The 18,768-nt window shown below is 42.2% G+C and overlaps 1 protein-coding gene across 5 annotated transcripts in view; it reads left to right on the plus strand.

Annotated features, from left to right (window-relative positions):
• GGTA1 (glycoprotein alpha-galactosyltransferase 1 (inactive)) overlaps window positions 1–7,039 on the plus strand; it is a 67,013-nt gene extending 59,974 nt beyond the window's left edge. For all 5 annotated transcript variants that reach the window (XM_060101444.1, XM_060101443.1, XM_060101442.1 and 2 more), the window contains 2 exons: window positions 30–167; window positions 4,484–7,039. In XM_060101444.1, coding sequence (XP_059957427.1) covers window positions 30–167; window positions 4,484–5,177 — 832 coding nt within the window. In that variant the 3' untranslated portion in view covers window positions 5,178–7,039. The remainder of the gene's footprint in view (window positions 1–29; window positions 168–4,483) is intronic.
• Window positions 7,040–18,768: the final 11,729 nt, after the last annotated feature.

Here is an 18,768-nt window from a genome sequence, read left to right on the forward strand (position 1 = left end):
CTGATTCATGGACTCTGTTTTGTCACCAGTAAACGCCCAGAAGTTGTGACCATGACCAGATGGAAGGCGCCGGTGGTGTGGGAAGGCACCTACAACAGAGCTATCCTAGAACATTATTATGCCAGACAGAAAGTTACCGTGGGCTTGACGGTTTTTGCTGTCGGAAGGTAGGTGTGGCCAATAAAACTGACTTTAACTTTTTCTTGTTCCACTGTCAGAAGGTTGGCGAGGGGCCCCCTGGGCGTACGGAGGCTGTTCGTGACGTGTCTGAATTGTTAGACAGGAGAATGGAGTAATAGGACCATTTCAGGCTCATTTCTGCTGAGGCCCCAAAAGGCTGAGAACAAGACAGTGATCGGGGAGTCGACAACTTCCCACCTCACTGAGGGCCTCGGTTGCAGGTAAGAATGTCTGCTGCACCCACTGAGCCCGGAGTCTACAGCACGCCCACAGCCACCTCTGCCCTGACCTCCACAGCTCTCTGGAAATTCCAAAAATGCCAGCTGTTAGACAGCCCGAATGGGCGTCATTGTTTCTCCTACGCTCTCAAGACCCCGGACCAAGGATCAGGGAGAGAAGTGACCTAAGTGCGGTGGTTTTCCACATCAGCATGGCTGACCACTCCTCCATGGGTTCCTGGGCTGCTTCCTGCCCCATTCATCCTGGAGGCTTTGGCCCCAGGAGATCTGGCTGGTCAGAACTTCCTCTTCCAGAGGTTGGATAGGTTCCTGTTTCAGCTTCCATTTCCTTGTTTAGAACATTTCTCCCCAAACTGCAGTCATTCTTACTTAAAAGTAGTAGCTGTAATCTTAGTTTAAAATACAATATAACCCATTTTGTTCTTTTGGGTTATATTGAAGATTTTATTTTTTTCCAAAACAAAATTAAAAGTTCACTTTTCCTATTAGCCTCCTCCCTCCCCGCCCCGCCATGGGCCTTCCCATCTGTACCTTTTTCAAAAGCCACATGGAAAGTTGATCTCTCGCCTGTACAAAGAGAGGTGAAGGCCCAGGATGATCTGAGTGAAGATCTGAGCGTTCTCCCGAGACCTCCAACCCAGAGCCCAGAAGCCATTGCCATCACCGTACTGATCAAGTCCTAATGTCACTGGATGTGCTCATCCCAAGGGCCTAGGCGGCATCTCTAATTGAGAAGGGTGACTGGAGTTTTGACATTTTTACTAGAAGAATCTGTACTGAGTCGGGAGCAGATGCTCAGCTCACCTTGTCCTTTGGTACGAGAGGGGACAAGCCAGCCACACTGCTGACAGATTTAATCCTGATGTTTCCAAAAAGAGCAGAACGTTGCCGGCGGCTCCACAATGGTTTCTGCCATCTCCTTGCAGCTTCTCAGGACTAAACTGTAAATCGCATATCCTGGTGAAATCCATGTGCTCTCCGCTCGGGGGCATGAGAGGACTGTTTGTACTCAGCAGCAATAAATCCTCCCAAGAGTGGATTTGGACTTCTAGGAGGTATGATGTTTGGTTTGTTTTCAAATAACAATGCACAGAGCCAACCTCAGTGCTTTAATCTCTAAACAATGTTAAACCTAACAAAGGCCCCCTCCCTTCCCCTGGGATTGTCTCCCAGGCTTCAGGGTGCAATAGATTGTTCTTAAAGTTCCAGAGTATGGAAGGATTTCCTGGCCACCAGCCCCAGAGTCATGTTGAAGCCCCTCTTAATATTGCTCCGATATATTCTCTCCATTTAAAGAATCAATACTGTCAACACTGGGGTTTCCGGAGACCAATATTAAAAGCACAGTTTATTTTTGTAGTAACGAAAGGGAATCCAAGCAGCAACCAAAAAGCAAAAAGAAGTGCCACTTATTATTACTCACAAAACACCATAATTGGCCATTAGTGTGATCGGCAAATTACACTTATTCCACCTTCACTGAGCATGAGTCTGGGGGTGGCATGAGTTGTGTTAAGCCAACCAACTACTCCTCCTTCCCCTTCTCCATCATCTCCATGGCTTCACAAGATAGCGTGTAGCTTGGCTTACAGAAGACACAAACATGATGTTCTGTTTTGTTTCGTTTTAATTTATTTATTTAATTTTATTTTTGGCTGCTCTGGCTCTTTGGTGCTGCGTGTGGCCTTTCTCTAGTTGTGGCGAGCGGGGGCTACTCTTTGTTGTGTGCAGGCTTCTCATTGCGGTGGCTTCTCTTGTTGCGGAGCACAGGCTCTAGGCGCATGGGCTTCAGTAGTTGTGGCGTGCAGCCTCAGTAGTTGTGGCCCACGGGCTTAGTTGCCCCACGGCATGTGGGATCTTCCCAGACCAGGGATCGAACCAGTGTCTCCTGCATTGGCAGGCGGATTCTCAACCACTGCACCACCAGGGAAGTCCCAAACATGATGTTTTTTGAATGAATAAGTAAATAGCTAAAATACCACTGCACATCTATTAGAATGACCCAAATCGAAACCACTGACAACACCAACTGCTGGCGAAAATGTGGAGCAAGAGGTACTCTCACTCACTGCTGGTGGGATGCAAAATGGTGTAGCCACTTTGGAAGACGGTTTGGCAGATTCTTACAAAACTAAACATGCTTTTATCATACGGTCCAGCAACTGCACTCCTTGGCGTTTACCCAAAAAAGTTGAAACTTTATGTCCACACAAAAACTTGCATACAGATGTTTATAGCAGCTTTATTCATAATTGCCAAAACTTGGAAGTAACTAAGATGTCCTTTAGTAGGTGAATGGATCAATAAACTGTGGCACACCCAGATGGTGGAATATTATCAGTGCAAAAAAAAAACCCAAAAACTATCAAGGCTTGAGAAGACATGGAGGAACCTTAAATGCACATTACTAAGTAAAAGAAACCAATCTGAAAAGACTACATACTGTACGATTTCAACTATATGACATTCTGGAAAAGGCAAAACTATGGAGAAAGTAAAAAGATCAGTAGTTACCAGGGGTTGGAGTGGGGAAATGGATGAATAGGCATAACACAGAATTTTTAGGGCAGTGAAAATACTCTGTATAATACCATACATAATGAAAGATACCTGTCATTTATATATTTGTCCAAACCCATAGAATGTAAACTGTGGACTTAGCCTGATAATGATGTGTCAATGTGGGTTCATTGACTGCAATGCATGTGCCACCCTGGTGCTGGACGTTGATATTGGGGAAGCTGTGGGAGGGACAGGGGAGCGGGGGGGGCGCATATGGGAACTCTCTGCAATTTCAGCTCAATTTTGCTGTGAGCCTAAACATGCTCTAAAAAATAAAATCTATTTTTTAAAAAGGAAATGAGATAGTTAAAATAAGGTTAAATCAGAGCTTGTTTGCTCTGGTATTGGGATGGGTCTTATAATGGTGGTATCTGGTTAATGGATTGGTGTTTGGGGTGACCAGAGGGAAATTCACAGGGTGAATGTGTAATATGGAAGGATGTCCATGTCTCATAACCCATTCTCTGGGTCCCAGAGAAGGATAAGAGAGTGGCGATGGTTAGACTTAATGCATCCCCAAAGGACCCAAGGGTCACGTCACCCTTGCATCTGGTAGGGCAATAGCAACACTGGAGTATAGGTTGGGGTTTTCAAGGGAGGCCTGAGAACTAGTGCCCCCTGATGTTGATTGAAGGGTACAAACCTGCAGTTATCAGAAGAATAAGTTCTGGGGATCTAACATACAGCATGGTGATTATCGTTAATAATATTGTGTTATAGACTTGAAAACTATTCAGAGAATAAATCTCAAATCTTCTTGCCACAAAAAAGAAATGATAATTATGTGATGTGATGAAGGTGTTAACTAATGCTACAGTGGTAATCATTTTGTAATATATGTGCACCAAATCAACACTTGGCACATGTTAAACTTACACAATGATATATGTCAATTATATCTCAAGAAAGCAGGAACAAAAAAGAACTAGAGCCCCCTCTGCCTGCCCAAAGTCTGAATCAACTGATAAATAAGACAAGGGGCTAAGTAAGGCAGGTGGTAGTGAATATCACCTTCATTACAGTTAAAGCTGATACTGGAGAATGTGGCTTATATCTGAAGGCCCTGGGCCTCCTAATGTTGAACCACAGAATTAGAAAGACTTGGGCATCCAGGCACCTACAGCACAAGAAACTGCAAGCCTCTGGTTGTGGGAGCAGGGCCTGTACCACTAAGCTACCGGTACAAGGCCCAGAGCAGTTGAGAACACATGTTCTTTCCACCTGGCCAGCTTCCAAGAGTGAGAGAAGAGGGGGCGGGGCTGGGCATGCCCAGTCACCCTTCTAGAATCATCAGTCAGGTAAGTCACTCCACCTCCCCAAAGTTGAGAGATTGAATGGTGGAGAGTGGCGAGGCACATCCCTCTGTGAAAGCACTTGTCTGGGATGGGGGAAAAAATAATTCCTTTCCTAAACTGCAAAATACAGACAAGATGATGAGAATAGCATGTCGCCTCCTGCAGAAATCCTAGAGGTTACATGTATCCCATTCTTCTTTCTTTCAGATACATTGAGCATTACTTGGAGGAGTTCTTAACATCTGCTAATAAGTACTTCATGGTTGGCCACAGAGTCATATTTTACATCATGGTGGATGATGTCTCCAGGATGCCTTTGATAGAGCTGGGTCCTCTGCGTTCCTTCAAAGTGTTTGAGATCAGGCCTGAGAAGAGGTGGCAGGACATCAGCATGATGCGCATGAAGACCATCGGGGAGCACATTGTGGCCCACATCCAGCATGAGGTCGACTTCCTCTTCTGCATGGACGTGGACCAGGTCTTCCAAGACACCTTTGGGCTGGAGACCCTGGGCCAGTCGGTGGCTCAGCTACAGGCCTGGTGGTACAAGGCAGATCCTGACGAGTTCACCTACGAGAGGCGGAAAGAGTCCGCAGCATACATTCCATTTGGCCAGGGGGATTTTTATTACCATGCGGCCATTTTTGGGGGAACACCCACTCAGGTCCTAAACATCACCCAGGAGTGCTTCAAGGGAATCCTCCAGGACAAGAAAAATGACATAGAAGCCGAGTGGCATGATGAAAGCCATCTAAACAAGTATTTCCTTCTCAACAAACCCACTAAAATCTTATCCCCAGAATACTGCTGGGATTATCATATAGGCCTGCCTTCAGATATTAAGCTTGTCAAGATAGCTTGGCAGACAAAAGAATATAATTTGGTTAGAAATAACGTCTGACTTTAAATTGTGCCGGTAGGTTTCTGAATTTGAGAGAGTATTATTCTGGCTACTTCTCCAGAAAAGTAACACTTAATTTTAACTTAAAAAAGAAATACTAACAAAACACCAACACAGCAAGTACATATTATTCCTCCTTGCAACTTCAAGCCTTGTCATATGGGAGAATGAACCTACGGTAATCAGATGTAAATTCCTAGTGATTTCTTATCTTTTCTGGGTTGGGGGGATATACTATCAGCTAAACCAAAAGAAAAAAGAAAAAAAGAAAATTGTCATGGGCAAAGAAAAAGCCAGAAACACTCTACATGCGTCAGTTGACCTACCAGAGAAGAGTATGCATAGGGAAGTTTTTGGCAACAAGATACAATTGTGAGCCGTTGTCCTCTTGATTTCAGTGTCTTCCTGTCTCTGCTGAGTCTCTAGCAACAGGGTTGCTTTGCAAACAGGAGAACTCTTAGTAGGACACAGTTAACCTTGGCAACCCTCAAGTGGTTTCAACAGCAGAGTACTTCAGGCCGTTTGTGGTCCATGTCCTTTTCTTATCAGGACATTGTTTGGCTTCCGTGCAAAGACTGGTCAAGACTCCCAGTGCGTATCATAGTGACGAATGTTGGGGGTCACAGGGAATCTGATGAGCCAGTGGGTGCTCGGCATGAAATGAAAGCAAGGCCTCAAAGTAAGTTTGCCATGAAATAGCGGAGAGAGAGTAGAAAGACAGGGGGCTGATCACTGTGGGGGCAGTGCCACCTCTGAGGGGAACAGGGCATGGGGTTGGCACATAAATACAGCAGCATGGATCCAGGCGCTGAATGGGAGGCAATGTGGGTGGCCTCCAGTCTCCTCAACCGTTACGAAGAGAAGTGTTGTCTTAGAAGATGCTTCTTGTTTTGGCCAAGTCATATTCGGTCCCCCATGCTCTGGAACTTGAGTCTTCAAATCCTTGGCCAGAGGAAGTGGGTGGTGTCAGAGTAGACAGAGACCCACAGGGGATTGAAGAGGCTTGCAAGGGGTTTCGTTTCCCAGACCTGGGCTTCAGGACAGCCAGTCATCAGCAAATCCGGCCACCACCTGCTCTAACCCTCAGCCCATCATGCCCCAACTTGGAGGGCTAACATCAAGGAACCTCTTGTTTTCCCCTGCCCCATCTGCACTACTGAAGTGTAACAACCAGATGTGTATAATAAAACAGTTCATTGATTTTATATCAAAAGTAGAGGGGATGGAAATGGGAGACCCAGTCTTCGTGACTGACAGCTTAACATTCAATTCCTTTCTCTAAGAGAAGCTATGAAATCTTACATATTATTTAAAGTTAAGCAATTCAACATAAAGGAAGTTAGGAGGCAACGTTTACATATGTAGGCACGTTTATATTTTGCTTGTGTTCCAGTTTAGGTCACTGGTTTCCATTTTCAAGCAATTTACTTGAAGAGCCATTGCACTGGCTTGATGTTCAGCACATGGGCTTCTTTGATAAAATCAAACCTCCATTTTCGCTACTGTTTTTACTGTGCCTCCTAGTCTTTAATTCTTGCCAAGAATTTTCACAACCCAGCAGAACAAAACAAAACCAACAAAAATCCTGAAGAAGTGCCCTTGTAAAAGAAAAAGGAGATTGCAGGTCAGTTAGGACTCTTGCTTCTCTATAACTTAAGTTTTCTGGGATCCATTCTGGAGTAGGGAGAGTTCATGGTTTAAGTCCCAAAGCAAAGAAATGATCTATCCTCAGAGATTAAAGGACTGTTTCCTTTTGAAGGAATCTTGATTTTTTTTTAATTCACTTAAATTCCAAATGGACAAACTCAAGATGTTATTAATAGTTCGGTATTAAAAAAATAAATAAAATTCCTGATTTACAATTGAATAAATTATTTTCTCAGTATATTCTGGTCCAGTCATGGAGTGTGCATTTTCTCCCAAAGATGTTCAGAATTGTCAATTGCAGAATTTTAAATACTTAGATTCCAAATAGTCCTTGTGTCCTTCTAAAAATTTGTCCACTGTTACAAAGATAGAAAGAACATGGTTGAGATTCGCTCACTTTTATAACAATGAATGCTTATAAAGAGCTTCCCAAAGTGATACGCTGAAGTAATTAAGTGCCAGTAGAATAAGGCTTGCCCCTGAAGGTCTGGGTGGGGCACGAGGGCAGAGGGAGAAAACAATGCCATAACTATATCTGGTGGTTACTAGTCCTGACCTCTGGGGAATATATCTGGCCAAGGGAGCCCTGGGAGAGACTTGCTGAATTTCCAGCAAGACTGGGTGGGTGTATTTATAATAAATACAAAAATTGAAGTGGAGCAGCCTGATGTAGTGTGGTGCCTGGGATATGCAACAGGGCATGATTCCCTCATAGTAGAGAATTATTCCCATTTTGTAGATGAGCAAAGTGAGGTTCAGAAAGGTTAAGCCACCCAGCTGGGAAGCAACTGAGCTGAAGCTCACACCAGAGAAGCTGATGAGGATAAATGTGTTGACACCATGCATATGGAGGGCCATGTTTCCTATCAAGGAAAATGCTGCTTTATAGAAGAATCTGATAAAGGGGAATTTTTGCCATAAGAAGTAATATTTTAAAAGCTAGGTATGCTCCTAGGCCCGTACCACTTCCCAATTTTTCTGCACGAAACCTGCCCCAAGTGCATTAAATTAGTTAAAATGGATCATGTAAAAATAAATAAAGACTGCGACCATTCTCAACTTTATGTTGTGCCTGCAGGGCCTCTATAAGCCCAGTGGGCACTCATAAGCTGTTATACCAAGGAAGTGCCTCAGAGGGCAAAGCTGGTGAGGGGGTGGGTGGAAGGGACAGCCATGCCTCCTCCTTCCACTCTGGGGGTTCCATGCAGCTGGAGGGGGAGAAGTTTCTGTAAGGCTAGAAGGGCCTGACTTCTCTTGTCCTTCTTGTAATGACTCATTTTCTCTCAGCCAAAGTCACTATGTGATTTACTGATAGCTATGGCAGTACTTACAGTTATAAGAATTTATTAATCACTGTTTATTAAATGTACCTTATGTAAATGAGTAACAGGCATGGTAGCATACTCACAAGTGTGAAACATCATAGAAAGCATGAATGCATAATATACAAGGCATACTTCTTTTAAGGTGAGAAAGCTGGGTTAAGTGGGGATCCATTGGTCAAAGCCTCAGGTCTATAAGTGTGGATTCAAACCCAGGACTGTCTGACTCCAAATCCTTTGCTCTTCCCACAGCTCTAGTCTGCTTCCCTTACTCTCTCTTTCACATATGTGCATACACACTCTCTCACACACACACACACTTTAACCATCTTGTTTTTGAAATCTGGACAGCAAGGAATCACCACCAAAAGCTCTCAATCCTTGTCTTAGGAATTAAAGAGAGAGAACTTAGTAGACCCAGACTCTTCAGAGGCAGAAGGTAGGTCTAAACTCATCCTGGAGCCACGCTGGAGAAAGTCAAATGGAACCTGAGCAATATGAGGCCCAGGAAAGTTCAAGGGCCAAGGGTGTACAGAGGAGGAAAGGATGTCTGGGAGGTGGAAATAGCCTCAGAGGGGCTGCCTCTGAATTGAGCTTTGCGAGAAGAGAAGGGGGTCACTGAAGAGTGGACATGGAGTGAGGACTGTGATGAGACTTTCACGGAGACCCACCCAAATGGTGCCAAGGCCTTGGGACTGGGTGAAATCTCATAGCACAGCCTGTGTGAAAAGCAGCAAAGAGCTTGAGAGGGCTTTGGCTGGTTGAGGGCCGCACATTCGTCCAGCATCTGTGGCTCTCTTTCTCCCTCCCCAGCAAAGCCTGGTCTCCTCTATGGAGTCTATGTGATTTCTATGGAAACTAGTGCCATAGTTGGACCAAGTGACCCAGACTAAGCCAATCAACACTTTCCCTCCCCCTGGTGGCAATGACTGATTCGGGGGTGGGCAGGTGATCTAAACTAATGCAATCAAATTGAATCTCAGGTCTTTTACTGGAAATACGGACACGTAACATTAGAAGCCACTAACACTTCTGGGGATCACAAGGGAAGTCAGCCTTAGGATGAAACTGACAATAGGACAGGAGGAGCAGGGACACCGAAGGAACCACAGTCCTTGATGACAACCCTGAGCCACGGGCTCCAGCCTTACCTAAAGCCTGAATTGCCTGTGGACTTTTCGAATGTGTGAGCCAATGAGGTCCCATTATTAAGTCACTTGGAATCGGGGTTTCTCTTACAACTGCAAATATCCCCATTGAACCCTTCTAGAACTGTGAGTTCCTTAAAGGCAGGACCATAGTCTGCCTTTGCATCAGCTCCAGCACCCATTACATCACCTTTCTCAGAGGCGCTGCTTAACGAATATCTACTAGGTGAATGAACGAATGAATCGTTACATCCACTCCCGTCATGCCTCATAAGAAGTGCTTTTTTTTAATTAAAAAAAATTTTTTTTGGACTGTGGACTCTGTGTCCTACTACAAAGCAGATGCTTTTCTATCAGTATGGGAACCCGAGTCGAGGTCTGAGCTTCAGGCTCTAACCGGGTACCCTAACCTACTGAGTTCAGTGCTGCTTAAGGTCTGTGATGCATGGGACGAGCTTACTCCATCAGAGCAGAACCGTCGTTCTCAACCAGGATGATTTTGTACAACCACCGCCACTGCTGCACGCCCACGCCCCACCGCTGCACCGACCCCAGGGACATTTGGCAATCTCTCAAGATATTGTTGGTGGTCACAATACTTGGGGGGGGGGGGGCGGTTGCTATGCAAATCTAGTGGGCAGAGGTCAGGGATGCTGCTAAACATCCTACAATGCACAGGGCAGGCCCCACACCAAAGAATCATCTGGTTCAAAATGTCAATTGTGATGAGCTTGAGAAACCTGGTGTAAAGTTCCCTTGAACTTCATGAAGAAAGAAACGTGGGGAGCCAATTTGCATAATACCCACCTGTCTATACCCAGGGAATAGTCCCTAATGGGTGCCCAAAGCTTCAAACTCACCTGGTCTTAGTCCCCCTGTAACATTTCACAGCTCAGACAAAAGTAGTTCCCCATACTGGACACCAGAGGGCAGGAATTTCCCAAGACAACACTGTTATCCTAAGCAACTGCTTAGGATAAAAACATCGAATAGGGTTAAAGACAGTCTTTTCTGGACCTGGCGAGGACTGCACATTTGTAGAAATAGATATGAGCTTTGCATATAAATGAATATAGCTATAAGTATTTAAAAATCAGCCAAAATTGGAACACACTTTTAGTAAGTTGACTGTAACTGTTCAGAATAAAAGGTGGTTATGCTAGCTGGGTGTTTTAGTTAAAGATACTTTGGTTGCAAAGAACAGATATTCCCCTTGATCTGTATAAACCCAAAAGGGAGATTACTGTGAGGCTACTGGAGAGTTCTACTAAATACAAGGGAGAGGTGGCAACCAGACAGTGGTATACTGAAGCTGGGTCATACCTGCTTGTGAGAACGTGTTGTGTGCAACACTTCCCAACCCTGTTCAGTGACTTCCCTGGGGTAGCTTGATATCGGCCATGGTGGGAATGTTTGCACCATGGGAATCAGCAAACACTAGAAATCAGGGTTCCATCCCCTTCCCTTCCCTTCCCTTTCCATCTTTCTAAGGAGGTGATTGTGTACAAATTTACTAGCACATCACTACAACCAGGCCATAAGCAAGAGCCAGGGAAGTACAAGGGCTTCAACAGTTGAAAACTGTAAACTTCCCCTAAAGGTCTTCAAATATGACCAAGCTCCAACTATCTCCAGACTCAAGATTTCTTCCTTCAAAACTCTAAATTCCTGGAAAAGAAAACCCACGTGGCACAGCATCCACTCATGCTCCCAGCAGCTGTGCCGTGGGGTAGGTTTACTGGAGGGTAGGTTACACTCTGAGGAGGCTCTCAGAGAAGGATATACTGTTGTGAGCTCGGTAGATGCCTCTAAAAGTGTCTATACCACGTTCACTTATAGCTGTCTGGCTGTCGGTCACTTCTTTCCACATATCTAAAATATTCCCTGCTACCATGATTCAAAAACGTTATTCACAACTCTAGCACAGACCCCTCTCCTAATAGCAGGCCACAGAATCCCCAGCAAATGTCAGAGGGCTAAGCTTCTCAGAGCCTACTATCTCCAGGTAATAACTATTTATCCTTTGGTTCCTTAGAAAGCCCATCTGACTATTCTGCAATCTGTGAAATAAATGGTAAATTTAGCTCACACCCAAATACACAAGAGTCAATAGTGAGAGACATGGAAGGAAGAGGGGGGGAAAGTTACACTAACTCCTACTTAAAAGGAGAGGAAAAAAAAGGAAACTAAAAGGACGGAATGATGGTTACCTGCTCAAGGGGCATTTCCTTACTCTGGAATTCAGTTGACCTCTGCTGTTAAGTTTTCTATCAAGGCTAGCAACAGTCTTCATCCATCATCCCAGTCTACTTCAGACCCTTTGAGCTATGTAAGATATGATTGGTCACAAGAGTCCAGTGGCAGGGTAACTTGTCTGCAACATGGACCAGCTGGAGAGCTTTCTCTTGTCCAAGGTCCTACTGGAAGCTTACTGCTTTTACACTTATCACACAAGTGGGAGGTAGCTGGATACCCTTATGTGTGGGGGCACTGCCTACAAAATCCAAAGTATCACATAAGAGTTATGTGTCCCTTTAGTAATAGGAGACACAAAGCTGCATTCTGGTTCTCAAACTTGGCTGCATTCTGGAATTACCTGGAGAGCTAATATTGATGCCTGGTTCCAACCCCAGAAATTCTGATTCAGTTGGTATGCGTGGGCATTGGGACTTTTAAGGGCTTCCCAGGTGAAGAGGATTCTGGTAATATGGTGGAGTAGAAAGCACCAGGAAGCTGTCTCTCCACCTAGACTGGCAGAATTGTCTGATGTAACTATTTTGGAACTCTGGAGTCTATTGAAGGCTTGCAACTTCCAGAGGAAAACTTGAATGGTAAATTAAGATTAATTGCAGTCAATTTCAGCTCTTAGCACAGTAGCAGCCACCCATCCCCATCTTCCAGCCATTTGGCAGACAGCTGTGCATGTGTTCCTGCGGTGACTTACCCACAGCTTGTGGAAGCCAGAGTGGGCAAAAAGACCCTGTTCTCCAAATATTGGGTATCTGTGCTCTGATTGCTGATTGATGCTTCTGATCACAGAGGCGAAGACAAAGAGATAGGCATTCATTGTTGTTGCAACTCCCCCCATTGTTGCAAGCCCCTCCCTCTCCGGCTGAAGTAACTTTCAGGGGATTTAAAGGGTCAACACCCATTACCTCTCCTTTCATTTTTCTTTTTCACTCTTTGGGACCAGATATTAAAGACTAGGACATTCAAAAACAACACATATAATGGGAAAATTAGTAAGTGACCTCCTTTGGAGGAGCCCCCGAAGGAGAGGAGAGAGAAAATATTTGAAGAAATAACACCTGAAAACTTCCCAAGTTTGATGAAAACCATGGCTGTAAACATCCAAGAAGCTCAATAAACTCCAAGTAAGAGGAACTCAAAGAGACCCACACTGAGACACATTATAATCAAACTTTTGGAAGACAAAGGGAAAATCTTGAAAGAAGCAAGAGAGAAATGACTTGTCACATATGACAGAGCCTCAATAAGATTATTGGCAGACTTCTCATTGGGAACTTTGGAATCCAGAAGGGAGTCTTGCAGGGTGAAATGAAAGGACATTAGCCAGTTATGCAAATCCATATGGAGAAATAAAGATCTCAGTGAAAGTAAATATATGGGCAATTATAAAAGCTAGTATTGTAACAACTGTTTGTAACTTCACTTTTTTTTGCTACATTATTAAAGAGACAAATACATATTTTTTTAAGTTACTGGTCTAAAAGGTAGTATTATTATAACTTTGGTTTGTAATTCCAAATTTTGTTTTCTACATAATTTAAGAGACTAATACATTTAAAAGAATTATTAGTTTACGTTTTGGGGCACACAATGTACAAAGATGTAATCTCATGACATCAACAACCACAAGGGATGGGGACAGAGATATAAAGGAACAGAGTTTTGGTGTGTTATTGAAGTTAAGCTGGTATAACTTCTAATTTGAGTGTTATAACTTCAAAATGTTAAATGCAATCCCCATGATAACCACAAAGAAAATAGCTGTAGAATGCATACAAAAGGAAATGAGAATTTCTAATATTTCACTACTGAAAAATCAACTAAACATAAAAGATGACAGTAATGCAGGAAATAAGGGACAAAAAAGGCTATAAGTCATAAAGAAAGCAAATAGCAAAATGACAAGTAAGTCCCTCCCTATCAGTACTTTATTTTAAATGTAAATGAAAATAAAGGTAAAACCATTATTCTCATGGAGTGGCTGGGATGAACAAAGTCATGTGAAAATACCTACCTGAGTGACTAAATAGATGTTTCTCTCTCTGTTCCTTTTTGCTTGTTTTGCTTGTATTGTTTCCCTGTTTATTGCAACCACACCTTAATTGTAAGCCATCTCAAACACTTCCTGAAAGGAGGTGGGCTTTAAAATAGGTTTCTTTATATTATTATGCCTGTTCATGCCTCACCACCTCATTTGTCCTACTGAAGGGCATTGCATCCCCTGATTCTCCCCCTCTTTTTCCCTCCTCCAGAAGGCACCCAACTTGGTGAGATTCTCACAGTGAGAGAGTGTGGAAACTTCCATATGTGGGTGGTGAAGGTGGATTCTGAATACAGTTTAAATGTAAATAGATTTTAATTTCCACTCTTTTTCACAAAGGATGATTAACATTGATCTAGCTTTCATTTCACTGACCTTTCCTTCTATGGTATTCAATCTGTTTGTAAGCCCACCCACTAACATTTTCATTTCAAATATAGTGTTTTTAAAGTTCTAGTATGCCATTTTTAATTGCTTCCATTTATTTGCTTATCCTTATCTGTTCATTCATTTTGACCAAGTTGTCCATTAAATTCTCAAACATTTTCATAATAGCTGTTTTAAAGTCCTTGTTTACCATAACCAACATCTGAGTTATACTGGGGTCCATTTCTCATCACTATGTGTCACATATTCCTGTTTCTTTGCATGTCTAATAACTTTTTAAAAATATATGTCTGACATTATGGATGACATGTTGTAGAGACTCTGGATTCTGTTATTTTCCTCTGTAGAGTGCTGGTTTTTGTTTGAACAGTTAGTTAACTGGTCTGGACCCAAATTCCAAACCCCTTTTCTCCTGCAGGGGACATCAACTGAAATTACTCAATTTTTATAGCCTCTTAGATATTCGTATTTCCTGGGGAAACTGAAATCTTTCCCATGCATGGACAGTTAAGTTGTCATCCAAGGTTTTGGTCAGAATTTTTTTTGGGCTGTATTGGGTCTTCGTTGCTGCACGTGGGCTTTCTCTAGCTGTGGCGAGTGGGGGCTACTCTTCATTGCGGTGCACAGGCTTCTCATTGCAGTGGCTTCTCTTGTTGTGGAGCATGGGCTCTGGGCGTGCAGGCTTCAGTACTTTCAGCACACAGTCTCAGTAGTTGCAGTACGCAGGCCCTAGAGCAAGCAGGCTTCAGTAGTTGTGGTGCATGGTCTCAGTAGTTGTGGCACACGGGCTTAGGTGTTCTTCAGCTTGTGGGATCTTCCCAGACCAGGGATCAAACCCGTGTCCCCTGTATTGGCAGGTGGATTCTTAACCACTGTGCCACCAGGGGAGTCCCTTGGTCAGAGTCTGTATGCCGACTTTGGGATACCCCATTTTGTGTATCCCTCTTTCTGGGATTTCTCTATTACTTTTCAGCCTCTTTACATCTAACAACTCTACCCTCTGACTCCTCAAGTCTTTCTATGTGAGTTCTAGCCACCTAGCTCTGTGTGAATTGAGAGATAACCTCAAATGAAAAGCTGTATAAATGTGAATTTTACCCAATACCTTCCCTCCTTTCAAGGATTGGTCTGTTTTTGTTCCTCTCCTTTGCCTTCAGATAATTTTATTTAATTTTTCTTTAAATTTCATCCAGAGCTTATGACTGTTATCTATGGGAGTATTAGTCTGGTATAATCTAATCAGCTGTGACCCAAAATAGTTTCTAATTCTGCACTAATTTAATTATCCTCCTTCACCACCTCCTTTTTTTCTTCTAGGAAGAATGGAAATCAATGGAAAATTTCCAACATTGATATGGATTTTATTTCCTGTATGGATCATGTATGGTATATATTATTTCAGGTAACTATAAACCATTGGTGAATAGTAATGGCTTCCTTATTCTTTTTCTGAATGGTGTCTTTTGAAGAGCCGAAATTTTTCTAATTTTGATGAAGTATAGTTTATCATTTTTTCAGCTGTTGTTTTCTGTCACCTAAGAGACATTTATCTACCCCCAAGTTACAAAGATATTCTCCTGTGTTTTCCTCTAAAAGCTTGTGGCTTTAGCTTTTACGCTTAGATCTGTAATTCATTTTGAATTAACTTTTTGTATGGTGTGAAATACACACAACAACATGGGTGAGCTGAAAAACTTTGGAGTGAAAAAAGCCAAATGTAAAGAGTGTATCAGTACAATTTTATGTATATGAAGTTTTACAGCAGGACTAACTCAGCTATGGTAATAGAAATCAGAAAACTGGTTTCCTGGGTAGGGGAAGGTAGTGACTCCAAGCGGCACAAGAAAAGTTACTGGGATCATGGAGATGTTGATATCGTAAAGTGGTTTTTACATACACATGTACATTTGTTACAAATCCAATGAACTGTACACTAAATTGCATGTGTTTTACTTTATGTAAATTATACTTCAGTTAAAAATGTATTATGAAGCTTTAAAAAATCCCCAAGGAAAGAAAGAAACTTAAGTTATCCTATTTTTTTTTTTCTAATTGGACAAAATCTAGTCCCCTGGTAATGACAAAGAGGAGCTACTGGCATATGAATTGTTAAGGCTACAAGTGTCTAATTCTTTCATCATCAAAAAAGAATCTGATGACATCATCAGTCACAGAAGACTGAAATAATAAACACACAAACTGGAGAGTATCACCAAACAAATACTAGGTTATCTGATTCACGATTTTTCAAAGGTCTCAAAATGTCCTGCTTGAAAACCGCCTACCCTCTTAGGATTCTCTACATGAATTCCCAACCCATTATACCATAAATGTTAAATCTCTAAGAAGAAGCTATATAAAATTACTATGTGATCTTTGTAAAACAAAAGGTAACAGTTTGTCCTTAAGTTCAACCATCAAGCCATATCTAATTCCTTTCTGCACACAGAGAATTTCATATTCCATAGATTACGTATCACAAAGGAGTTCTGTAAACTTGATGGCTCAAATTCCAAGGTCAATGCACAAATAATCTAAAAATTATAGTTTAGCCTCCAGCCAGTGGTCTGAATCAATTTTATATTCAAATGCTTTTGAGAAGGGGCACATATGTTATGCTGTTAGCAATCCTATCACCTTTCTTAGAATGATCTTCATAATATTGTTTAATTAAAAATAATAACTTCCTTCATAACTATACAACTCTTTAGAGTCCAAGTAAGTATTTTCATAATGATCTCTTTCTCTGACACCCACCCTGTGAGCTAGGCTTGGAAGTGGCATTTATACTTTTATTTTCTGTAGGAAAAGCCCTTTGTACTTTAGAAAAAGACAAATAAAGGTTGTAAGAGCTCTTGTATCAGGTCAGCTTATGCCAGCTAATGTCCTAAGTCTTTGGGCAGCTAGCTCGAATAAACAGTGTTTCTACTGACTTAAGTCTATTTTCATATAGACAGATATCCAAGGAGCAGAGGTGCCTTACATCCCAGCCAATATCTATCACCTCACATAGTTTAAGTCATGGAGAGGTAGGATTCAGCACCGCATACAGTGTACATTGTGCTTTATTTAATCTCGTTTTATCTGTTTCTTTATCGTCCCAGGAAAGAATGAGATACCAAAGGAAAATAATTCAATTGTTATTAATTTTATTGTTTCTATGGGCCTTGCATAGAGCGTATCATTTCAGGTAACTTTAAAAAATTAATGATATTTTATTCTGGTGTTGGTAAGGATCTGGTATGTCAGAAAGGTGATAGGTTTTCCCCCTGAATGGATCAGCATCTAAATATATTGATCCTAATATACCCAATTATATCCAAATAATATCCAAGTATATCAGCATAAACATAGCCTTTGGCATAAAAGTTCTTTGTTTCTAATGTGATCAGAGTTAAATGTAAATTTTATAGGCTCATGTCTGTGAGGAGAAGAAATGTTAAGCCACCAATACAGTTACCATGTAATTATGGCAGTGTAATGTTAGTACATGTTATAGAGAAACTGCCGTTTTTAAATAGGTGGCATTTTATTTTATTTTATTTTATTTTATTTATTTTTTTGTGGTACGCGGGCCTCTCACTGCTGTGGCCTCTCCCGTTGCGGAGCACAGGCTCTGGATGCGCAGGCCCAGCGGCCATGGCTCACAGGCCCAGCCGCTCCGCAGCACGTGGGATCTTCCTGGACCGGGGCACGAACCCGTATCCCCTGCATCGGCAGGCGGACTCTCAACCACTGCGCCACCAGGGAAGCCCAATAGGTGGCATTTTTTAAAAAAAGAAATGTCCCTAATATTGTTGACTTCAGACACTAAGTGTGGTATTTGCCCTCCACATATTTGAGCAAAAAGAAAGACTTCATTGGCAGTTAGCAAATTTCACTGGGGGTTTTTTCGTTGGTTAGTTGGATTTTTTGGCCTCGTCATGCAGCTTGCAGGATCTTAGTTCCCTTACCAGGGATTGAACCCAGGCCCTCTGCATTGAAAGTGCTGAGTCTTAACCACTGGACCACCAGGGAGTTCCCACAAACTTTGTTGTTTAAATGTTATTAAGTGAGTTTCTCTGTCATTTGTATCTCAAATAATTACTTTATTTTTTAAGATATAGCATATGAGGTCATAACTACAGTGACATTTATCATGTTTATTACTGTATCTCTATAACCAGCAATGTATTTGGCACATAGTGTATGTCTTAGTCTATTCAAGCTGCTATAACAAAATACCATAGACTGGTTGGCTTATGAACAACAGAAATTTCTCACAGTTCTGGAGGTTGGGAAGTCCAAGATCAAGGCACCAGCAGATTTGGTGTATGCTGAGGACCTACTTTCTAGTTCATACACAGCCATCTTTTCAACGTGTCCTTCCATGGCAGAAGAATCTCTGCCATGGGATCTCTTTCCTAACGGCACCAACCCCATTCATGAGGGCTCCATCCTCATGACCTACTCACCTCCCAAAGGCCCCACCTCCTAATACCGTCACACTGGGGGTTGGAACTTCAACATATAAATTTGAGAGGGACACAAATATTCCATGCATAACATTATATGTTCATTAAATATTTGGTAATATTAAGTAGTAAAATTAGGTAATAAAATTAATGGATTTATAGGGGTATAACTCTAGTCATCTTAAATGTGGAAGCCCTTTATTTTAAAATTAATACAATGCTTTTCATTTATCCTAAGCACAAAGAAACTACAAAGGATATATCAGTGCTCGTAAGTCTTTATCTACAGATATGCTATGACCTCTTCTTTGAAGATGAAATCAGTTGGAGGGCCGTGGACTA

Source organism: Mesoplodon densirostris, chromosome 6 (genome assembly GCF_025265405.1).
Source record: "Mesoplodon densirostris isolate mMesDen1 chromosome 6, mMesDen1 primary haplotype, whole genome shotgun sequence".
In the NCBI taxonomy this organism is placed as follows: Eukaryota; Metazoa; Chordata; class Mammalia; order Artiodactyla; family Ziphiidae; genus Mesoplodon; species Mesoplodon densirostris.